A 26,221-nucleotide genomic window follows, 5' to 3' on the forward strand; every position below is an offset into this window, starting at 1 on the left:
GTTACGCTATTAATGATAATTAAGATGTGTTGCGCTATTTTAGAATTCTTTATTGTACACCATATAAAAATACAAAGGACTTTGAAATATTAACAATATAGTGAGCTATATTAACACTAAAAAACCAATCTCTTACAGACAACCTTTAGATGGACATAAGCAGTCTGGAAAACACGGAGAAGGGTAATCCGCGGTGTATTACTGCTACTACTACCATTACCATTTTCAAAGATTATTTCAAGTGTTTTAAAACTGCACACACTTTAAATTCCTATGCTATCGTGGATTAGCACATTTAAAGGAATATATATAACAGAACTTGACTATCTTCTAAGAAACTTACCTTCAGATTTGGGTTCTTTTCTCTCAAAGCGACAACTTTGTCGTACATTTCTGCGTCCTTCTCATCTCCTTCAGTCAGTTTGTGGTCCTTGAGGGTGGCGAAGGCATAGATGATGTGGGTGCAGAGGGTAGGGTCCACGTTTTCTGGTAGGAAACGACCAGCAGACGGTCTCTTCGAAGACCAAGAGGTCAGATAGCAGAGGATCTGGGGCTCACGTCCTGGTAAAAGAAATACAAAATTGTTTTTAAGTACTTCATTTTCATTTTCTTCTTAACGCCCTATAACTTGTTTTTAGGTATCAAAATTACGCCCGAATACTGAAAAGCTACTCAATTTTAAGTTGTACTTAAATATTATCGTGCTTATCTCTGTTATTTTATAAAGAATTGATAGGGACATAACTAGTTTTGAGAGCGTCTTAAAATTGAGTAGCGTTTGAGTATTCGGACATTAGACACATAATTTAGTAAAATTATTAACCCTTTTTTAAATAACTTGAAATAATAAATCATTATTAAGTTGAAAATACTTTTAAAATTTTAAAATCACATTAGATTATAACATCCATTCATCATACGCTTAAAATCTTTTTCTAAAATCACTAATTCGCTTTAGAATGGTCTGACTCCGCTCATAAATCGAGTTATTAGTTAGAAATCTGCTACGACTATCATAATGCAATTTGGTATTCATTAGGTTTTTTAATAAAATTTGCGTCCATCACTCACGGGCAAGTAATCAATCTCTCATCAATTATGGAAAGTAGATTTTGATTTTTAATTTAGTATAATAGAAAGCTAAATAATGGGGTTTTCATTGTTTATTTTAATAGCATTGACATTACTGCAAGTCAGGGTCTAGCTAAATATAATTGGGAATATATTTCTTTATTCTCAGTTTAAAATCTTTTCCACTTACTAACTAAAAATACAACTAGATAAATGCATCTCTATAGAATAAAACATGTTATTATACAAAGAATATTTCATGCGAAAACAGTTTCGAGTTTTATACTAAGAAATCTGTATCTGAAAACCACTTGAAACCCACATTTCGTGTCCCAAATAGAAAGTTTCCTTCCACAAAAATACTTAAGGAAGTATAACATAATGCTTTACATTGAAAATATGTTATTTATTACAATCTCTCCACTTCAGAGGCCGTAAAACTCCAACCTACTTGTTAAGATGTCGGTTGGCAATGTCATAAACTTGACGGCATTAAATCACAAACCCCATTTAGACCACGTTACCAATTTAACTTGGTCTACCCTTGCCCTCCCTAACACTCGAAAATGTACCACAAAAGTATCTGCAGACACATTTTCACAGGTCTTAAGTCTTTGGTCCTTTATAGTACTTGAACGTAAAAGCATTCGATGTTTCAAACTTTTAGCAACTATGTCACGAATTGTCGACTTTCCTAAGCCATTCTTGGCAACAACAGTGGGCCTAAGAGTGACCCTTGCGGTACTCCGCGGAATGTCGAGCTTTTAGTGTCAAATACACTTTCTGATGTTTTTGTTCCTAGTGCTTGAGATTTCAAGTGAGAATATTTGCTAATGAAAGTTAAGAAGCACAATACTTGCTAAATCTGGCTATAATTTAATTTTAAGATTTTATTTACTTTACGTAGGAAGTTGGTACTAATTTTACTTTCATTTTTTTCTTCGTATGAATTAAAACTTAGTGTGCAACATATAACTATGTTACCAAAAACACCAAAGGTGTAGAAACTATGTTACGATTTTAACTTTTCTTAAAACACATTTTTTCTCGTGGTTCTTCCTATCAGGGTTATATGACACAACACCAGCTCAATACTAAAGAACCGTCTCTTAAAATTCTCAACATATTTCTTGGGGAACTCCAACCGGGAACTGTCGATACAGGTGCCAAGTGAAGCGTTAAAGACTCAAAAATATCTGCCATTTGCTACCAGACATTGTTTATTTTTCCTGACGGTACAAAATGGAATTTTCCAAACATGTTTACATGGAATCTTTGCGCTTGACGTTCTTAAAAGAGTTTTGCTAAACGAAATCCCAAGTTTGTACGCTTTGAAGTTATTGGGAATGATTCTTATGTTTCTTGCTATTGAATCTGAATAATACTTTAAATTTTAACCGTCTGTATTTGACACATTAGACAACATTATGGTGAGTATTTTCCAAAAGAATAGGTATTTTTTTTTTGAGGGTGGAAAGTCATCCAACTTCAAAACTTCTCCCGCCTTGGGCGAGGCGAGAGTCAGACTCTAGTAGACTAAAAACCACCCCGATCCTACTTTTGCTTTTCGAGGCGGAGCGGAGCCGGAGCGGTAAATCAGTTAGGGAGTCTCTAGCTCAGGAAAAGAATAAGCTTAGGAGTCATTTATAGAGTCGTGGGTGGGCAGTTAAATGCACCAAAATTATACCGACACCTTTAAGGTGGAAAATTCCTTTTACATTTAACTCAGAAAATAATATCTTCGTATGACGTAAATATACCTATGCTTTGATCTAAGTCAAGATAATTAAGCGCCAATCAAATGACATAACACCAATCAAAATATCGGATGACAGAGAATTAAAGTGAAGAATTTTAGAAAGTTCAACTATTTAAAGTAAAATTATGGCCAACTATTGTGGGTTCGGTAAATGGCATCAATTATCAACGTGTTGTGAAAGTGTTTTAACATGTTATTAAATAATTTTTGACAAAATTATATAGGAAACGCGTTTTTGGATTGGTATCGTGGATGGTAGTTCCGGTATACAAAGATGTTGGTTTTAATTGCAATTACGAAATTTTTGAATTGACCATAATTTTCTATTTACTGGTATATAAACCAGTAAAGTCAATTTCAGCTACATATTATACGATTTTTACGTAATATATTGTGGAGTTAAATTTGTGCATGCAACAAACAAAAATCTGCTTTATATGCTTAAAACTTCTTCGTCTTTGAAACTTGCCTCTTTGTGGCAACAAAGTAAGTAACTAAAAGCACCTAGTTTTACTGACGGACGATTTAATTCTTTATTTGTTGCCATTTCAGAAGTAAAAGTATGGTTTAATTATAATAAATGATTTGACTTTGACTTTGAAAGATGAGACTTACTGTTCTTGTCAATAACGGCATTGTTGTTGTTGTTCTTGATGATAACATTCTTGACAGGCTTCTTGACCCTCTTGAGGACATCGGAGAGGCTGATCTTGATTGGTTCAGGTTTCTCAGTGACTTCGACGAGAGCACTGGAGGCGACTGATGCCCAGTCAACGTCTTGGGCGTCCTTACCACGAGATATGCCGCGGAGTTCCTCTCTGTAATAGATGGATAATATTTAGAAGCTGTTGATATTAAAAATGAAGTCAATGGAAAAGATGAATAAAAAAGGTTCTTAGTCAAGTCAAGTCTGTTCACATAAAAACAAGCATATTTTCAAATACCGGTTTTAAAACGTTAAATTGTTATTGGAAATTGATTCAAAGCCTAATTAAAATTAGTTCACAGTAAATGCATGTGCAATACAAAATTCCTGTCATTACCTTTGTTACGAGTGTATTGTTTAAAAGGTTAAATTATATTTGTTTACCTCATAGCTCCGATCAGGGGGTATTTGACATCACCACCACACACGCTTCCGCTGAAGTCGTCCATGTCCACAGTCCACACCATGGCGCCACCAAAACCATTGTCTTTGATCCATCTGCGAACAAATATTATGTTGTAAGTAAAATATGCATAAGAAGTAATCTGCATGAAAAGAAATCTGCATCTGAATAAGAAGAGTTACTAATGTTCAATTTAGGACAAATAGATATTGTAAGAAAATGACCCTATATTGGTCAGCTATTTCGTGTTTAGGTGACTAATGCCTGTAGTATAGGTTACGGTACAAGTAAGGGGTTACACAATACACATAGGTGCTCCATCACGGTAAGTAATTTTTTGTTAAGAAATTGTTTAGAGATAGTTGATGAAAACGGTCTAAGTTACTTAAGGATATGAATGGTACAAGGCTTATTTTACACTAATATATTGTGACTAAATCGTGTTTTTAAATACCTATATAATCAAAATGTATCTATGTATGTTGCCTATGTACCTATAAAAATATAGGAATACTGAAAAAAAAATTAAAAGCAATATTAAAAAAGGACCTTGAGAAAAAAACTGTAGCCGTACAAATTTTTGTTTACGGAAATAAGAATGTACTTGTAAAGGCAACCAAGGGTGTGATGATGGATGTGGTGGAAGCGATACCGCGAAGAAGGAAGCAAATGTCGACACGACAGCTGATAGAGATGGATAGCACGAACAAAAAGCGTAATATAACAAATTAGAAAAATTTTAGAGGGACTATGAAAACGACTTTGCATATTAAAATGGCACGGAAACGGGGGCGAACCCGCTGGCAGAAGCTAGTTACTAATATAAAAAGTGGAATCTCTTTGCCTAAATTGGATACATTTTTGACTGACTGCACGGTTGGCGCGGTGGCTGGGCAACCGGCTACCGCGTAACGTGTAGCGTGTTCGATTCCCGCACGAAGCAACTCTTTGTGTGATCCACAAATTGTTGTTTCGATAAGTCATGTGTATGTAAACTTATATGTTTGTAAACGCACCCACGACACAGGAGAAAATCCTTGTGTTGTTCAAAAACCATGAAATCAAAATAAATACGAGCAGTACTCTTTTCGCTAAAAGTTTCACAAAAACATAAAATATCCCAAAGAATGTTACCTCATTTTGTTCCTGATGGATTTCTCATCGTCGAAGCCAACCCATTGATCTCCGTTGATGGCGTAAGGCACCTTCATTTCATCATCCCAAACGTAGGTACCACCGTTTCTCAATATGTCGCACACCTGTGGAATTTTTGCTTTAAGTTCACTATATTCATAAAACATGTGTTTTCAAAGAACAATGTTGTAACTTGGAAGGATTGCTTTCTAAATATTCTGACAAAACTTTTGTTCTTGTTGCCAAAGAATGGACTGAGATGTACTAATGGCCAATTTCAATAACCTATTTATCTGTAGATTTGCTTACTACAGATACAAGTTTGACATAAGCTCCACAAAATGTGTCAAAATTGTATCTCTAGTAAGCAAATCTACAGATTCTGATATAGGTAAGTTATTGGAGTTGGCTGTAAAAATATATTCACATTTATCATATTTTTTGATTGCTCATAATAATACGGGACTAGTCTTTTCCTAACTACGAGAAGAATTCTAAGTCATGAGACTCCAAAATAGAACAACATAAAATAAATAATTACTCTGCACGCTAAACGTGTAACCCATCCACTCAATTCTCAAGACGAAAGCGTAAAACAATCAAGTATTAAACGATCATTCCCATTTCATAACATTTGCACAAAATCTCACTGAAACCCATTAACTAATGAAACAATAACACAGACCTACAAATTCTGTACAATATCATTTTAATCTTTATTCGCGATGATAAATCTGCTCAGTTTGTAACACTCACAAAATAGGGAATTATGAAAATTAAAAATCTACTTAGAGAATGAAGAAAAGTGTAGACACATTATTTTCATCGAAATAAGAAAACTAAAATAGATAAACTGAATTAACGTTTTGCTAGTAGGAGATCACTGAGTCAGTGTTACCTCTGTGACGTAACATCATATTTAAAATCAACAAACTAATATTAAGGTTTTCATTTCTTAACAAAACAAAGTATCCCAGATATTCCTAATTAAACTACCAGATAAAAATTAAAACAATAATTCATTCATCATTCATTATTCTCTCATATAAACATCTAAACAGGCACACACAAATCACTTTAAACTTGGGGGCAATATTTTTTAATAATTACAATATAAACAGTACCTCATAATAGGCGAGGAAACCTCCTTCCTTTGTGTACTCTCCAGCTTTCCCCCCACCACTCGCGGGAGAATTCACCTTGAAGTTATTAGGGTTTGAGAGGGTGAACGTTCGTCCGTATGTTGGCATACCTGAAAATGATGTCAGTCATCAAAATATTCAAGTTTACTTGTCTTGAGAATTTGAGATTTTCGAGGCAGTAACATGGCATAGTTAGAGTGATTAGGATTAGCGGAATTTTGTTTAAGATGTTTAGTGTAAGTGGCTTTGTAAGTTTAACTTTGGCGTAGAATATTTCGTCTTTGTACTATAGGTGCCATAATTTAGTATGGTACAGAGTTTTATAACGAAACATCTGGTATTAGTATTTTAAAAGCAAAAGACGAGTAGAAGCATAAAATTAAATTCTTTTAAAGTATTATTATTACTCCAAGCGCAATCTTGGATAGTACTAAAACAACAATTTTGAAATAAGCTCTGCTTCAAAGCCACGACCACGAGTCTAACAGTTGCACATTTGCGAAAGTCACTTGACTCGAGAGGTAGTCGAAATAGATAGGTATGTGCTACTACAGATTGCTTTAAAATATCAAGTCTCAAATTAAAAAGAATGCAAAATATGATTATAATATGAATGTATCTATTAAAAGTTTCTATAAAAATAATACTCACCAATGATAAGTTTTTCTTTAGGAGCACCAAGTTTGACCCAGAGATGAGCAGCGTGGTCCACAGACAGTTGCTTCCTCCATTCGGAGTCTGAGGAGGGCGCGTACAGAGGGGCGTTGTGACCAGTCTCCCTCTCCCATTTACCGTGGAAATCGTAGGCCATGACGTTGATGAAGTCCAGGTAGCTAGGAAAATAAATAGTCTAGGTTAATTTTTAGCATACAAAAAAGACAGTTTACTTGGAAAATCAGACCTTTTGTCCGGTATAGACCCTAAAATGGGATATAGATCGCTGTGTTCTTTTTAAGGTTCTCTACTAGAAGAAAAATAAATAAATTACTCTTTGAAAAGTTGTGCTCATTCTATTCAACCCATTCCCAGTAGACAATCAAATAAAATCTATATGTAGATTCTAGATAGTATCGCTATACTTAGCTCTTATACCAAATAAATAAAGAATAGCAATCTCGACGCAAACAAACATTTTGACACCACACGTAAACATGTAAAGGAAATATTGCAAGAAACGAACACATATTTGACAAGCACTCAAGTAAAACTGACATTTCTGTTAAAACTTTGCAATCAACAAGTCAAAATGTTCACACAAAGAACATGAAAGGTGACAGCGAAGCATTAAGCCACGTCTCTACTAGGAACATTTATCGGGCAACAAGTGTCGCTAGAGACATCGGGCGATGTAGGACGACATCGTCACGACATTGTTGACTGTTCGACAAGGAATAGTTCCAACATTGTCGCGGCAACATCTCGTCTGACGTCGCCCAACGTTGCCCGACATCGCCCGATGTCTTCAGGGACACATGTCGCTCGACAAATGTTCCTAGTAGGGACGAGGCTTTATGAACAACACATCACACAAATGATTCTGATAGACATGTCAAAAGATAAGAGGACACCAAAATACGAGTGTAGTTGGACAAACATAATTATTACTGTCCTCAAACCACACTTTTGATTCCTATTCCTATTAACATAAGACATAAAATGAAATAACAAATTCATAATCAATGTAATAGATAAATTGGTAACTCCACACAATATATTTGAATGTGGGAAACCCTATAAAGACTTGGTGAACAATGTTAAAAAAAATATTAATTATGAAAATTTTCTCAATAATCGTGTGAAACTAGTTTTTCTTCTAATTGTTTGGTTCACTATTAGATCGTAAATGGACCCAGGAAGCAGTAGTTTGGAGTAGAAAAAGTTTTTCGTAAATGACTGGGCCAGCAAATGTTTGTTTAGCGAAATTATTTCCTATGGGCCTTTTAGTAAATGGACTAAACCTTTGGGCATTAATAGGAGCAGTTGCGTTAGTAGTTTTTGGTCTATATTTTACAAAACACATTAGTTTTGGACGTTTTTAGAGCTCATGTGTTCGTGATAAATAATAGTGGAAGCTTTGAATTTAGTAGGCAAAATATTATGTGGGTGTCTTATATTATCTTTATATTTACTGTTTTTTAAATCATAAGGAAAATTGTCATCGACGCAGGTAGTGTATATATATTTATAAAAGTGTTTGTGATTATGGGTCTGATTTAGAAGTTAGGTACGATTTCTTTCTTTTTCCTCATTTATTGGAGGAAAAATCAGACGTAAAATTAAAAATATTTATTAATCCATCGTTTGAAAACTTACGTGTTCATTTTTTGAGCATGAGCAAGCAACTACCTACATAAAATGTTCAACCATCAAATATTACTTTTCATTTTATTCTTATCCTTCAAAATTGACTTCGACAACTTTGCCAAGTTTTCCTTCTTCATTGTCCTTATAAATAAAGTCCCATAGTTACCTAGCAACAGCAGGTACATCATATCCTCCCTTGATGTTGTCAGGACCGACTGGGACAGCGGCAGTGAGGAGCAGACGAGGTTTCTTCACTTCTTGAGCTTCAGCTTCGAAGGCTTCACGTAATTCTGTAACAAAGGATAATTTGTTTAGAATATTGTTTCTTTACCGCCGTACTCAGAATCTTTTAACACATTGAACGCCGTGGTGGTCATCGGTGATCGACGTTAGCGGAGGATTTGCCTTCAACAGTTTTCTATTGGCAGTCAAAGACTAAAGCCTGTCCTTAGTTTTTTTATATGAAATCGTGACTAAGGAGTAGTTTAAGTAATCGTTTAACGTATTTGAGTGCGGTAGCTAGTCACACATATTTCTTAGACTCAAAACGTGCAACAATATATCGAGTTTAATTGCAACACATAAATATTTGTTCTGTGTAAAAATCACATCTGGTACATGTTGCTTAGGACTAACAGTTATGCACTGAGCCAAAATTGCTATCTGCATGATTGCAATCACGTTATTTTCAATTTAATATTGTAATTATCGAAGATGAATGTGACAATATTAGATTAAATTAATATAAACTTAATAATAACATTGAAAATTACAATACAATCCTAAGTAATAGCTTCACTTTTCGTGACTTATAAGCCCGCTGTAATAATAAACAGTCAATTTACGGTACTTTGCACAGAATATAAGTTTAATAAGCTTCATCTATCAGTTGATGTTGCAATGCAGATCGTGTGCGTGCATTCAAAATGGCTATAAACAAACCTAATCCGAGTTAAATCACACGTTTCTAGCTATGAGTGACATTCGATTATTATCTTCTAAAGTATTTTACACCTTATATCAATGTAGCTTTAAGTTCAATTTGGATAAAAAGTGTTTAAATGAGAGATTGCATTAACATTACGTTGCGGGTTTTGTTTTTAGACTAATCTAATCTCTTCAAACGTAACAAAAATATTAAATTCCCATTTTTTCTTTACAGTATAAGCCAGTAAACGAGCAGATGAATCAGCTAAAACCTCACTCGTACAACGAAACACTACACAAGCGTTGTTTCACGCCGGTTTTCTGTGAGGCCGTGGTATCTCTCCGGTCTATTCGCCCCATTCGTGCCGAAGCATGGCTCTCACACAATTTTATCATGGATATTTTCTAACAGTTAATCTTACTCTAGTCCCATATAGCGAATCTATAAATACTAGATGCAATGATCCACTCAATGCTACTAGTGATCAATGGAGATTTACCAAAATCAGAAAGATTTAATAATACTTTAGTCCACAGGCATTATAATATTACTCGTATTGGTCGACAGTTACAATTATGGCTACTTACTGGGCGCAATAACTCAGGTTGTAAATAAGCAGACATAAACACAACCTAACCATATTATAACAGTTATTGAAGTAAAGGAATTTTCGAAAGGTTCCTCTCTAAATGTAGCAAGGACAATGAGTGATGTGTCTAGTACCTACTGCTAGGCCAAGAGCCCGCGACACAAAATATAACGTCGTCTAATAAACCGGTAATTTTCTTAATTTATTTTGTTTCAACAAAAATGTCAAGCATGTGACGATGCGCAGTAATGATTATCATTTTTACTAATAAATTATGCAGAAATTTTGTGTAAATTTTTTGTTTTTTCTTAATAATTTTTATGACTTTGTTTTTTGTTATTTTACCTCGTTTGTTGACATCTTCCGTGTGTGGGCTATTATTATTATTTATTTTGTCTAATTTTTAATATAACTTAGTATTTCGTCTTCATTCTGATTGATTATAATTATTTAACCAGAGTAAAGACACAAGATTCTTTATGTATGTTTTTTGTTATTGGAGTAATAAATACATAGCATGAAAATACTAAAGAAAATACACCAAGGCGAAACGAATTTCTAAAATCTCTAGCACAATTTAATTACCTAGCTCCTAGTCTATTCACGTCTTTAGCCGTCTGATTGCTTATTGTGTTACTCAAAGTACGAAATTCAATTGTTTTTAATCGAAGAATGTATTCAATGAGAAAGAATCGTGAATGATCGTTCCATTGGCTTCAGGGTTGAATTGCTGTGTGAACAAAAGCCAGCTAAGCAAAGTTTGTAAGAAAAGAAACTATAGGTTTTCAACGGAGCAGTTTGAGCTTTATGAGATTCTTTTATATGTAGTGCTTTGATTTGATTTTGCTGTGAAAATGCGATAAAGTATTTTTTTTAAACGTTTCCATACACTAGTATTTTCTCCTGTGTCTTGGCTGCGTTTACAAACATATAAATTTCACATATACAACACAACCAGACTTGAAATAACAATTTGTGGATCGCACAAAGAGTAGCTCCGTGCGGGAATCGAATCCTACACATTGCACGACGGCCGGTCGCCTATCCACCGCGTCAACTTTGCAGTCAATATAGGAAAAACACATTTTTATCAACAATCAGAGAGTTATCAATATCAATTATTATAAATCTAAAATTCGAATACTATATACTTACTTACTTTAAAAGTCATAATAGCTGGCAAAGTTTAACACAAACGCATTCAAATACAATAATTTACCTCGTACAGTCAACCTATACAAGGTTTCACAAAATATCTATTTATTCCGTTGCCAAAACAAACACAATATAATTACATGTCAACGCAGTGAACCGAACAATAGAGAATATTTGACATAAAGGCCATTCCAATAAGCCTAGGTATCCTATTAAATATTATAAATTGCCTGACAGACACCTAATGGCGTAATACTATTTTCTTTCCAAATAAATTCTCGTTTTCTTTGAAGAAAATGTGGGAGAGCCAAGCTCGGCACGAATGGGCCGGCTCAACCAGAGCTATACCACGACCTTACGGAAAACCGACGTGAAACAATGCTTGCGTTGTTTCGTTGTGTGAATGAGGTTACCGGAGGCCATATTACCCATCCCTAATCTACCCAATTCACGATTCCCCAACAACCCTTAATTCCTAACCCCCAAAATGCTGGCAACGCACTTGTAACGACTCTGATGATCAGGAGATCCGTCTGCTCGTTTACCAGCGTAAAACATAAAACGGTTATTTATTTATGTTATTAATAGCATTTAGTTTTAGGCAATATATTTTTTGGCTTAAGTAGGTACATCTGCATCATCAAAAGCATCACACAATATTAAAAGATAATCTTTAATTATCATAATTTCCAGGAAAGAGGGCTCACCAAACATCATGACCCACGACTGCTAGTGAATCATAATAATATCAATTCTAGACATTTAACATTTCGTGAAATACAAAATATGTAGTTTTCATGTTAAGGCTTTGTTCGACCATGATTGTGAAAGGCAGTGAACGTCCGATGAACTCGTTAGCCTCGGCTCTATCCTGTATATAGACTGATATAGTGCATGTAGGATGGGCAGGGTTCGAGGTGATTTGTTTATTAGAATTTTAAGAGTAAAAGATCCCCCCAAAGAAAGAGAAGTTATAAGAATGAGAGGTGCTTTTATTGGTGAAGTAATAAAAAAAGCTAAATGTAATTAGTTGATAATTCTAAAAATAAAAATTATGACTATTTGAGCAAAGAATTTTAATCTTGGCAAAATATTTTTAGATTACAGTAACCTAAAAATTTTTTTTAAAGATTGACGATTTAGTTTCTTTCTTGTTCTTCTACATTCGAAGCTGCAACATTTTGGATCCACCTAGCTTTACTGACAGACAGACTGACGGACAATTCATTTTGGTGTTTCAAGAGAGCCTAATTAAGGATAAATCGAAAATAAATACGTTGACTTCAAGAAATATTATGTTAAAATAGAGCAGGCTAACCTAAACTAAAGAATACCTATATTATATGACCAAAATTATATCTTCTAACTAAACAATAAAGTATAGCTGATGTCTTAAACATTTCAGCCTACAAGTATGAGACAAAGACGTGACTTAATACTACCTATGTACCTAGGTCTTACATAACAGTACACTGCAGAAAATCTAGACCAAACCAACATTGTATAACTGTTACTAGATCACATTTAAATATGTAACAGTAAAGATATTGGCTTTACGCCATAGTTTCTACATTTCTATACATTATGTACAACTTTAAGAACACGTTTTTTTTATTAACCGATTTAAAAAAATGGAGACTCTTAGTTTGACCTGTATAAGTATTCAGTATTTCTGTTTATTATATTTGTTCGCGATAATCTCGCATTTGGCGAAACCAATTTTGTTGCGGTTTTCAGTATAGTATCTTTCAGACTTAGGATTTTAGGGACAATAAAAAACTGACTTAAACAAAGGAGGCGGCAAAGATTTAAGGCGGAGCTCGCGTCTTTTAAAGTTTTATCTTGATAGTAAATTGCCATAGTACGAGGGTACTGGGACATACTGGGGCATAGTAGATATTATATTATATATGTCGAAGTTTTGATGTGAAACTGTAGGTGCTAGATTTTTCGATTCTTATTAAAAACAAACATATAAACAGATGGATATTTATTACGTAAATAAAGGTTAAATGCATGACTAATCAATCACTTACTCATCTAGGAGCAAACATGACTAAAGATTTTTACATAACATCGTGCGTAAGGCCTAGAACTTTTGACCCACTACCGTCATCAAACTCAGTACTTTATAATCTCCAGTCATTTTGCGCAATCGCTATACGCAGAACGCATTTCTGGATGTAAAATACGATCTCGTGAATTCAATTAGTTAACATTATTGTGAGAGACCTGACTTTATTCCGAGAATTAAACCTTAACCTCTGTCTACCTCAGTATGATAACAAGCGTGAAATAACAATAACACAGCGTACATAAACAATAACATACTATATGTGAAAATATTCAGTCAAGTTCGGTACGAAATTTGCGGTAAGGGTTCTGTATTCATATTTCTCTGTGAAATAATTGCGACTCAAAAAATTGCTATCGTAATCGATCGGCTATGTTTAACCCTAGAGGGTAATTTATAAACTTTTTGATGAAAAACTAATATACGCTTTGTTCTAGATTCCTATTGGTTATAATATGTATCAACGTTACCCCAGTGAAATCAACAATAACCCCAACTTACATAAACAATAACATACTATATGTGAAAATATTCAGTCAAGTTCGGTACGAAATTGCGCGGTTAGGGTTCTGTATTCATATTTCTCTGTAAAATGATTTTGATTCAAAAAGTTGCTACCGTAAATCGGCTATGTTTGACCCTAGAGGGTAATTTTGATTCAAACTTTTTGATGAAAAACTAATATACGCTTTGTTCTAGATTCCTATTGGTTAGAGGATTTGGATCAACGTTACCCCAATGGATCAAAATAACCCCGAACTACTTTTCGATGCGATGAGTTTGCTTTACGCTTATAGTAATTCGGCGCTCTGATTGGTTGGTTTATTCGAGCCGGTCAATCACAGCGCCGAACGCGCTCTTGTTTCGAGTATTTCAAACGTAAAGCAAACTCATACTAAGGATACAGATAATCAACAAAGCAAACAGGATAGAAAAGAACCCAATAGTTACCAAAGAACCCCAAAAAGATCAAGAGAAAATGACACAAATGCCATACCGCAACCACAACGGTCAGTAGTAGCTCGATAAGTGGTTATTTCGCAATTAATTAACTTTTGTTCACATCTACAATTCACACAGAGCTGACCGTGACCCACTTCTGCCGGCCCCTGCTGGTCATAGCGTGAACTTTGTACAGTTTATAGTAGTACAGACAAAGAGGTTTCGAGATTTAGTTTAGTTTTAAAGACCTTAGGGGGTCAACATATTATTATCCCGAATTGTTATACTTTAACATACCCCAAATAGTTATACTTTAATGGAGTTTTGATTCTATTGTTATGAATTAAGGTTTAAAATCTATCCATTTGAAGAAAGTATTTTTTTATGTCGTCACACTTTTTCTCCCCGAAGGGCACATCATAGCACGTAATGCCACTGTACACTGTATACCCATTTTTCACAATTTATGCTGTAACTCCCATGTAATAGGGGGTGACTCTATTGCCACATACCGGGCTTATTTCCAGGCTCCGTGCAACTACTGAGAAATTATCGAAAAGCAGCAAAAAGCCCAGCAATACTTCTCTCGATTCGGGAATCGAACCCGAGACCCCTTGCTCGGTAGGGTGCCCTTGCAACCACTCGGCATTATATTGGTTAGGTATATTGTTACTAGGAGTTTGGAACTGGATGGATTCAAAAATTGAATAACAGATCACTTCTCGAGCACCCATATTGCAACCGCACCCGGCACTCGATCGACCGCTTTTTATTTATGGTTACAAAATCAAGGAAGTTGATTTCAATGGAAGCTTATAGCTAACCGGAACTAAAAGGCTACATACTCATATATTCCATGTCCGATAACTTCGGATAATATCGTGAAATTGTATTTAAATCTTAAGGTCATGAGTTTTGAGGTCAAATTCGTTAAACTCGTATTTTTTGTTCGTGTGTTCGGTACTAGCACACGACTGCATATGAAGCCATTAAAATCCAGTATAAACTGACCGCTGCTTATGCGAAGAGTTCATAGAAAGCGAGACCATTATAAACTGGTGTTTTTGTACGTAACATTTGAGGTTTTATTTAATAGCATGTTTATGATTGATTACATTATATGCGAGTGTATTGCATTTTTCGAAATATCAGTCATTATGTAAAATTAAGAGAATTGTAATTTTGTATGGACAACTTAATGTGAAACTTAGTGTGTGTTTAATTTGTTGGTAGTGGTGAATTAGGATCATAAGGTCAAGCTATAGTGATGAGAAGTAGGTTCTCTTAGATTTTGCATTTACAAGAAGATTTGTGTTTTACAAGCCGCCCACGTTTTATGCATAAGGGTGTGTGCGGCTTCGTAATCTACCAATGGCAATTACCAATATGACATTTTCCGATTGAAGGAAAACATCTGGGCTTATAAGCCCAGGTTTCATCACGATTTTTACCTTTACCGTTTATCAGCGTTGTCTAAATAATCTTAGAAAGTACATATAACTCGGAAAATGTCACATTTGTACTTGCCGTTGATAGGTTTCGAACCCGCACTCTTATGCATGAGGAGTCTTAAATCTCGGGGCCATCACGACAAAACGCAAACCAATTATTAAATTAAAACCAAGCAAACATTGTACTAATATACAATGTCCCAATCATAGAAAACAAAACCATATCATGAATACAATTCCAATCAATCACATAGTAATATTAATGAAATGGTACATTTTGTAACTGACCACTATACATATATGAAGTTTTTAGCCCTGCAAGTAAAATTGCGTGATTACGAAAATTGAACGCACTTATGGGTAGTAGGTAGGACGGTTGCACAAGCTGCACCACGCTATGCCACTTTTTACCAATGTTTTTTGTTAATTTACTAACACGCGATTGTAGTCAATCAAATATCAGTATTGTACTTTATGAAACTAGCGAATTTGTTCGGTTTTGTTTGATTTGAAATGTTAATAAATAGGTCCAATATATATTTATCGTCACTGACAGGAACATGATGTTTTATAATATGATCCTGAATAAATTGGTTGAAAATCTGTTCAACAGTTTTTATTTTATTTTTTTGTGTTCTGACAAACAGAAAGGTATATAGTAATCAATAAAACTAGACTGCACACACACCAATGAACACATTAGTGGATTAAAAGTACGTAGTTACATTATGATATTGTCTGGTTTAACAAGATGTATCGATGTATCGTAAAGCCTTTTTAACCGACTTGCACAAAAAGGATGAGTCCACTGATGGACTGTGAGCCTCCTCTAAAAAAGGTTTACCATGATCTTCACGCTTGCCAAGCGGTTTGGAGATTACGATTAAAGAGATTCCGGAACTGCAGACAACCTGCTGCTTACCGGGGCTCCAGCTCGAAGCAAGAGTAGGAATGGGTAGGTTTTTAGTCGGAGTGTCTGACACTCTTTCGCCTCACCCAAGGCGAGAGAAGTGATTGGATGATTTTCCTTCCCCAAAAAAGGGTTGTCAGTGAATGCTTCTGCCTGGTCTCTGTTAAATATGTTCCAGTTACATTACGATACCGTTACCACATTTCCTCATATATACAGAATTGTTTCCGCGCGGAACTTCGAATGTTTCTTGTGGAGCCTCTTACTCAATATAATTAGTCCGTTCGTTAAGCTATAATTAGTTTTGCGATAATATAGCCTAAAGTACATTATCGGTTGTAATTATAACGTTAAATGGAGGTTGGTGGTCGGTTTGTATACTTGTTGGTTTGTTTTTGGATTTTAGTAAAGCTTTTGACTGATAAGTTAGTAATTAAAATTGTGACATTTATTTTAGTCACGATGATCTCATAGATATCTTGAATTTTTGGAGGCGGAAACATCATCGAATGACTTCTCCCGCCTGGGGCTTTCAGGCGAGAGGAGTTGTTAGACTTTTACTGGCTAAAAACCATCCCGTTCCTACATCTGCTTTTCAAACTGGAGCCCTGGTAGGTAGTTCGCAGCACACATGATGATAGCAATGACAAAAGTATTAATAACATTAATACTTTCACACAGATAATCAAAGATCTTAAGTGAAATGAAATCATTAAACATCGTAATCGAAAGACGAATTAGACATCAAATCAAAGACATTTACGATCAAGGAAAACATACACCCGTCTACATGCCCCACTTCAATACGATTAAAATCTTCAATCTTCAAATAAAATTAAACGAAAACGACATCCTCATTTAAGATCTCCAAGAAGAAGGTTCAATTTGTAAAATGTTTCACGGAAAACCTGTCTTAAAGACTTAAAACTGCATGAAATTGACCTGACATCAGGTCCCAATCCTTTCGTGTTCACTTACAAGTAATTCCAGCGAGCAATCAATGTAAAAGCTAAGGGTACATTCGTACTAATAGCGAGTAGATTCTGGGAGTTTTATTTTCTTTAATTTAACGATGCAACCCAATAATTTAACCAGTTATAAGTCGTTTATAATAAGGTGCGAGCTTGTAACGATTATAATACCAACTCAGACCCTTAGTATGAGTATGTTTTACGTTTAACGAGATCGAAACAAGAGTACGTCCGGCGCTCTGATTGGTTACTTCTTTTGCGCCGGCCAATCAGGGGGCTGAACGCGCTCGCTTTCGTTTTCGTTCACCGTAAAACAAACTTGTACTATTTTCACTGAGATCTTTTTCAACAAATTTACTTACAAACGAAATATATTTTTGGTACCCGTTACTCTGCAATTGCGATAACGACTTTCTCACCTCGATCAATAAAAAAACCCACAAAAATCGCAAAAAAAATGCCCTGATTCCCGAACTCTCCAACACTGGGCCCCCACACCACTACGTCAATGTTTGAGCGTACTCCTGATTGAAGTTGGAGCAATTGTTCCGAGTGTAGGAGCCACGTTTGATCACAACGTTATTGGCTTGTCTAAAGGGTTTAACAATCCTTAATTGTGCTAGAAACACGTAGGTATACATCTAGTATTTGGTGTACACGTTCTGTGATTGGAATGTTCCAAAAATAGGTCTTAAATTGTTAGTATTTGTCTAAAATACAATGTAAGATAGTTCATCTGTATTCTACCTTTATAATTATGCCGTAGCTTTAATCGCTAAAGGGGTATCAATGATGATAATAAAAATACTGATAAGTACTATTATACCTAATTAGAATGCGTACATTTAGAAATCAATTAAACTTGTATAACAAGCATAATTTGAATAGGTTTAGACTGTCAAGCGACTGTGTAAACCTATTTCCGTCCCTATGTCCGTATGCTTAAATCTTTAAAAGTACGTAACGGATTTTGTTGCGGTTTTTTTTATAGATAGAATGATTCAAAAGATAGGTTTATATGTATAATACATACATAATATATTACCACTGCACCCAAGCAAAGTTGCTAGTTAAATATAAAACACAAATATCGCAACCTTTTCCTTAAACAACGACCGAAATAAAAACACTAAAATTCGGTGGCTCCAAAATAAAGTAAGGAACACAATTTGCATAGAAAACGACGTTAAATATTGACCTTAGGCAAATGTCGAGGTAAAACTGCAATGATGAGTCAGAAACCTATTTATTTTGTACGAAAACAGCATATATATTGAACATTGTATGCAATTTATTTGTTCAATATATTTCCAATAAGGATAAAAGCTCTAAAATAGACCATTTATACCATATCTGTTAGTAATCATTGTATACAATAATGTTAGCCTAAAAGTTAGGAAAAGAACTAAAGACTTAAAATTGGACATGTTTAGCCATTTTGGTTAGATTTGAGGCTAAGTGTAGTCTTAAATCTTGATTTGATTGTTTCCTAATGTCGTATTAGTAGATGGTAATTTTCTATAAATCGTAAGGTTTTAAAGTATGTAGATCTAGATAAACTAGTGGGCTAGTATTGATGTTTATCATAATTTGGGTTACTAAAATTAAACAATATTTCATGTACCTATCTATAGATTCGGTTTAGTAAAATATTGATTTGTTGCTAAGAATGTAATGGAAGTATTATTTAATTTTTCGATAATTATTTTACATTTCATTATTTTTACTACTATTTTTTTAATGGAAAATAATTTAAAAAGACGTAGAAAAGCTACCTATTTTCGTGCCATAAAATAAAGATGATAATGACATAAAATTAATTTAACAATATAATAAAACCAAATTCAAAATGTATGCAGATAGATGCAAACATCAAAAAAGACGTCAAATGTCAATATTATCTATTACACATTGACCCGGTTGAACCCCATCGACATTAATTATACGCAGTTTTCTTTTGCATTTTTATTTTTCTACCTAACGTCTTTATTATGACCTCAAGTGGAAAGCAAATATTAACGTTTAATATTGTTTGTTTATAAAAAAGGTGGAATTTCCAATGCTCGTACTTACCTACTTAATCTATTGTGAACCTAATGTACAAATACCTAATACCTAATGTACATATGAAAAATATCCACCCATCACGGTTACTCTACTTTCTAAGTAGAGTTCTACACTTGCCAAGTTATATCATTTTTAACTGAGGTCTGTGTATGGAACTTGGTACTTATTTAGATCTCACTTCTTTTATAGGCGAAGCATTCCAATATTATCGAACTTGGCAGCCTTTCACATTTATGTTTTGGGTGGGATTTCATTTATTTTTGTAAGGTTTATTTTCTTTTTTTCTTATTTTATTTTACTTTGATTAAATACAAACCTTCGTAACGAATTTTAGGTCGGTACAACCATTGGAAGATATAGATAATTTTTTTGTTTTAGTTCCTTAGGGGTATGAATTTACACCTTCATTATTTTTGAAACCGACTCACACTTGGCCATTTTCAGATTTTTTCCTTTACCTTGACCTAAAGACCTACCACCATGCCAAATTTCAAGTCAATACGACCATTGGAAGTGGTCTAGGTTTTTGATGAGTGAGTCAGTCAGTGAGTGTATAGTAAAAATAGCGATTTTCTGACGTCAATATCTCAAGACCTACAATAGGTACATTAATGAAATTTTGTATTTTAGATAAGTAAGTAGATCTCGACAGATACTAGAAATTTCATATGCGTAGATAAAATAGATTTTGAGTTATAGGTGGGTCGAACTTGGCCCGAAATGGTTCGTGTAATATAACCCACGGCCGGTGTGTCGGTTTTTTTGCTCGAACTTGGCGGACACACTGCCGTGTGTCTAGATTAAGTTGTTGGGCATCGAAAGATATTGTTTGTTTGGGTTCAGTACCTACTCTAAAACAAATCAACAGCCTTAAAGTAGTCACTGCTGACCAAATACCTCTTCTGGCACGGAGAAGATATGAGCATTAATCACCACGCTTACTCGATGGGGATTGGTGATTTTGATCTTATAATTGGAAATTATTATAAGCCCAAGTTTCCTCACGATGTTTTCCTTCATCGTTTATTTGTGGTGTCTAAAACTAGTATTATTTAATAATTATGATGTAGATAATTGTGATTGTTTGCTACGAGAATCAGTGGCTTGCTAATTCTGAACAACAAATCTTTACATGCAATTCTCTAATTCTACCAAAAAGAATCCTTTGGAAAAGTTCTGCATCTCATATCAAACTCACAAACTGGACTAACTGCCACAATAAATAATATACCTAATTACATACAAAACTACACTATAAAATAAGAACACGAAACCGAAACAAGTAAATATTTAAGCAACTAGACAAATAAAAATAATGAGACGATTCATCTTAAGGAAATTTAATTTAATGAAACTAATGGTTGGTTCCCTCATTTACCTGGTTCTACTAAACATAGGTATTGCTAGAACAAATTATTAACTACTATTAATTGTCATTATGGGCGTAATTAATCTTCTTAATGTGGCACGGTATATCTAATTTGTCCGGTAGTGTGGTGGCCCGGAGGCTTAAGACACTCGCTTCTCATACAAGAGAGTGCGCGCTCGAAACCTACCAATGGCATGTACCAATGATACTTTTCGAGTTAGGTATAGTGACAAACGGTGAAGGAAAACATCGCGAGGAAACCTGTGCTTTATAATGTCTAATTATAAGTTTGAAATCGCCAACCCGCATTGAGTAAGCGTGGTGATTAATGCTCAAACCTTCTCCGTGCGAGAAAGTGCATTTGCTCAGCAGTGGCTACTTAGGTAAGGTTGATGATATGGATGTTATGTGTCTAAATTAATGCTAGTGTTTAATGGTTAGGGCTTTGATAGTTATGCTCTGTGTCTGTCTGTTTGTGTGTAGCCGGTGTATGTTGATAGGTTACCTACTATTACACGGGCTTTATAACATAACTGACAAAAATAAGCGCCATAGCCAAAGTATTTTGTAATATATTAACATATCGTTATATTACATCACATCAAAATAAACATTAATATTTATACTCTCTCATTCGTTTCCTATAAACTTATGTAAGCAATTGTTTGCGAATAATAAAAATATCAAAGGTTAAACAAATAAGAATAAAATAAAACGCATTAATAAATCTATTCAGTTTGACGTTCGACAATAAATCGATGTAAATATAATAAAAATGACATAATTATATTATGTTTTATCTTATTTCCAACAAATTATCAAATAAAAAATGTTATGTGTATGTTTCTCATATTACAACGGTTATAAAACTAAGAAATCTTTCCGCTTGTTTCATCAAAAATAAAAAACAAAAGTTTCTTTTTAGAGTAGGTGAGGAATATATTTTTAATAATAAACATAGGTATTAATCACGAATGTATTTCGTGAAGATTACGCATTTACCTAAAGCAGGTATAATAATACTATGAGACATACATTTTCTGACAAACCAAGTATGACAAATAGGAAATCGATAAAGAATGAAAAAAATAAAACGGAATCCTTAGTAGCCAAATACCTAATTAGGTTAGTCAGACATTATCGTAGATGGTAATTTCAAGGAAAGTGAAAATCGCTCCGCTTATAAAATATCCGCTCCGCGTATCCAAGTAAGATATGGCTTAATGACTTAAACCTAACTTGTTTCCCAGTTCCCATTCGAAGAACTTTGTATTTACAACTAAGTTATATTTTGTATAGAGAGCCATGTTACCCCAGATTAACAATAATTTACAAGTTAATGAGCGGGCACTTCCAAGGTTTGGAACTTATTGTTTCAAGTTTATAAATAGGTAATTCGTGATTTATGTGTAGTTTTAGAACTTTGTATTTGTATTTAGAACAATTTCAATTTAACATTAACTGCGATACTCAGGACAATTCATGATAACTAACTTAAACTATTTTTTAGTAATGATTTTTTTCGAAAATAATTGCTAAAGACTGGGTTGAGTAACCATTAAATGACTCTGAGTACGGTGGTAAGACAAATTTTCGCAAAGAAGTGCGTAGAAATGTTTTACTCGATCACTATCAGAAATCGATATATTTCTTTAATAATTTTAATTGTGTTATACATCTCATTCAAATACGTAATGACTTTACAACAATTTTCACAAGTATAAAGACACTCATTCCAACTTATCCTCCAGAATTTGTAAATCCATATAGTATATAGTATGTTACTATATCCCATTCCTATGATTAACAACTAATACTCACTTTCTATGTTCTTTCTTTCCTACACAACTTTCCTTCCAAGAATAAAATGTTGTGTACTGTTATACTACAAAACAAGAGAGAAACAAAGCACTCCCGTATAACGGGGCTCTTAGCACCGTCTCGTGATCTCTCAACAATTTACCCTAATTTGTGTAAAACCTACAATCTTTTGGCCATCTTCAGTAATTTCGAAAGGCTAATAATTTACTTGTAAGCTGTTCGTTATGACTGGGACACGACTAAGAGTGGTCGTGATGGAGCCGTGACGAAACGTGCTGTGGGTACCGATGTTACTAAAGTCTTTAGGGATGGGAAAATGTATAACGAGATAATTGTCGATAATCAGGTCGATGAAACTGTAAATCTTGATTGGAAATGAATGAATGATTTTTTTTACTATTGCTAGATCATGATTTTTGGTCACGAAGGCTTTTTGGTGTTAGTTGTAATATTAGTCTGTAGGATTGGTCACCATTACTGTTGTTTGGGCAATAATATAGCAATGATTAGCTAAAGAAGAAGAAGAGATATTCCTATTTCGAGTAGGCTAACTACTTTAATGTTTTAACTGTACATAAAACACAGTTCTAAGTTACCATAATTTTACCAAGACATTATGGAAATGAAACGAAATTTATTTACTTGCAAGAATTGTAGAACATTACACGTCGTCAATTATTTTATCAGCTTCTCATACATTTCGCATTAGCGATCAATAATTCTCTCACTAAATTTTCTGAATTAAATAAAAATTGTATGTCAAGAAATCAAATAGAATTATTGCAAATCTTAAAATTAATATCTTAGCGCAGTATGTACACAATCATTAGACAAAAAAACAAATCAAGTAGGTAAACGAAATCCGATGTATTACAAGTACTTAGCATAAGTAGTCAATATTTAAGACCGCATTGTTGATTTTGGCATCTACATTAAAATTTGTACATAGTGCGCAATTGGAATTACATCATTAGACTTTTCGGTTGCATCAATAATAGACCTTAAGTTTACATATTGGTGCCTATTACAGCTTGCGGTTTTTAGTGTCAATTAAAAGCCTACTACTAATGCTTAAGTGACCTTTATCTTATAGAACATATGTGAATACCTTACTGGGCTATCAGCTATCTCATTAAACGCTAATATTAACATCATTTTCTACGCTTTAAGTAACAAAATTAACATATATTACTGCGTCACCCACTGAAGGTTTATTTTTATCGAGCATCAGACAAGATTCCGAATGAATCCTTGAACGATAAATGCTAAAATTTAAAAATATATGACAACAATCGATTTTTAATTTAATTTATTATAATACTGACCTTATTTTACCAATTGATTGATATAGCAATAAAATTAGAATGGCATTCTGTTTCGTTGTATAATTAACTTATTTTAATCATATACAATTACGTATAGATTTTGTAAAATATAATAATAAAGTTAATGGTTCTGTTGCATTGTTAACATTTCAAATGCATCTACTTTTGCAATCAACTGCACTTTTGAAATATCGATGCATCCAACCAATCAAATATAAATTTGACCTCCATTCTAGATTATATCGATAGAAAAACATTTGCATATTAAATACATATTTAAAAAATCCGCCTCGTTTCCATAAAAGCCTATTAAAAACAGCGGATAGTAATAATCATAAGTTATAAAAATGGAAAATTTTATCGACAACCCGTTTTTATGGCACTACAGACTACACTGCCGATGTTGGCGACAGGTGCAGCCGAGCGGCGGTACAGGCGCGGTTTATCGATATATCGATAAATTGTATTTTGATAACGCACAGCCCTATGACTGAAAATAGACGCGGCCTTTTATTGTGATTGCGAATTTTGTTAAAGCTTTTGGCCCTAGACTATTAACACTGTAATAAAGATTCATTATTGTCTTAAATTGACCTGATTTGCACTGGTTACTTTCTCGTCTTCTTTTTTATTGGTCTTTCCAAATTACATAGGAGTTTGTGATATATCTTTCCGTCTGTTAAACTCGCAAAAGTAGGGTCAAAGAGACATCTAGTTTCAATTTCAAATCTCTGACAGTCTGATGAGTCTTAATTTTAACATTTCACCGCAGACAAAATAAAATTGTAAAATTTTATTCTGTCACAGCAGACATTGTAAAATTTTTTCAGCAAAAATTAATTACGTAAAAAACAATCACAAGTACATACTTGTGATTGTTTTTTACGTGTGAAATAGATGCTTTTTTTTTCTTTTTAGCTTCGGTTTTAGTTAGGTAGCCGCAAAGATGGATTCAACTTCTTTGAACACATTATTTATATATCTAGTATTCTTAAATGTTACCATGAATTTTGTAGCACTTATTCGACCCAAGTTAAATTATTTATTATCATGCACGTTGTGTACCTAAATTACTTTTCTCTAGACCCCAAACTATAATGACTTAAGACATACCATAACACAATTTAACATTGATTGTAGTTTGAATATTTCATTCAAACAAGTGAACCCTCTCCGGCTTATACAACCCTCCCTTATTTGTACCACATGGGACGAAATAGGATCAACCATGCCATTAATTATTAATTGTAATTGATATCACACTATATCACTTTCACACGCATCTATTTTAAATGAATTTTGTTGTGTCTTTTTGATCCTGTAGATATTTAAGCAATATTTTTGACATTCAATTCAATCCGTCGGTCAAATTAGATCCATCATTTTTGTATAAAATAAAATATGTATGGTTACATTATGACTTTTGTAAGAAAAATTAAATTAATTGTGTATCGCGGAATACTGCTCATGAATATGAGCCTCTGACTGACATGACTTTAAACTGTAATTCTTTATAAGAAAAAAAGGTTATTTTCTTAAAACTTTAACTCGCATTTAATTTACACATCGTCCCATGTAAAGCTAAAAATGTCCTAATCTATCATTCACAACAAATAAAATACAAACATCAATTTTATAAAAAGCACACCTAGTCCCATCTAAACCTTCATAGTTCTGCAGCAACAGTCACCTGAGTCCGACCACAGTCCGACATTTGGCAATATTTAGAAGATACCACGGACACAGTATTGCAATCCCGGGCCAGATTACATATAAAATGAATCCCGGGATTGAGGTAAAATAGCGGAAAACTGCAGCTTTCAGACACAATATATTGTGAAACAAATATTTCAACGTTTCACATATTGTTTTCTGTTTTCGAATTTTTTCGATGGATTCCTGTATTTTATCATTTTGTTTTTTTGTATACAAATATTTGCGTAGTTCTTTTTTTTTGTTTACCTCTGTATAACATGTTTTTTGAGAATTATTTAGTGCAGCTCTGAAATTGTTTTCAATGTATAATTCAGATTGATTTAAAAATTGGTTTAACCACTAAATCCCATAGGTAAACTGTCTATAACACACGGTAAACCATAG

At 33.9% G+C, this 26,221-nt stretch overlaps 2 protein-coding genes across 2 annotated transcripts in view; one reads left to right on the forward strand and one right to left on the reverse strand.

Annotated features, from left to right (window-relative positions):
• The window catches only part of LOC118264327 (uncharacterized), a 419,163-nt gene that overhangs the window by 90,694 nt on the left and 302,248 nt on the right, over positions 1 to 26,221 (forward strand). The gene's annotated exons all lie outside the window — the stretch shown is intronic.
• LOC118264314 (probable chitinase 10) overlaps positions 1 to 26,221 on the reverse strand; it is a 109,527-nt gene that overhangs the window by 5,566 nt on the left and 77,740 nt on the right. The window contains exons 6-12 of the mRNA XM_050704865.1: positions 8,686 to 8,809; positions 6,867 to 7,048; positions 6,198 to 6,325; positions 5,074 to 5,198; positions 3,921 to 4,034; positions 3,446 to 3,648; positions 344 to 561 (exon numbers count right to left, since the gene is read on the reverse strand). Coding sequence (XP_050560822.1) covers positions 344 to 561; positions 3,446 to 3,648; positions 3,921 to 4,034; positions 5,074 to 5,198; positions 6,198 to 6,325; positions 6,867 to 7,048; positions 8,686 to 8,809 — 1,094 coding nt within the window. The remainder of the gene's footprint in view (positions 1 to 343; positions 562 to 3,445; positions 3,649 to 3,920; positions 4,035 to 5,073; positions 5,199 to 6,197; positions 6,326 to 6,866; positions 7,049 to 8,685; positions 8,810 to 26,221) is intronic.

This window comes from Spodoptera frugiperda, chromosome 26, assembly GCF_023101765.2.
Source record: "Spodoptera frugiperda isolate SF20-4 chromosome 26, AGI-APGP_CSIRO_Sfru_2.0, whole genome shotgun sequence".
Taxonomy (NCBI): domain Eukaryota; kingdom Metazoa; phylum Arthropoda; class Insecta; order Lepidoptera; family Noctuidae; genus Spodoptera; species Spodoptera frugiperda.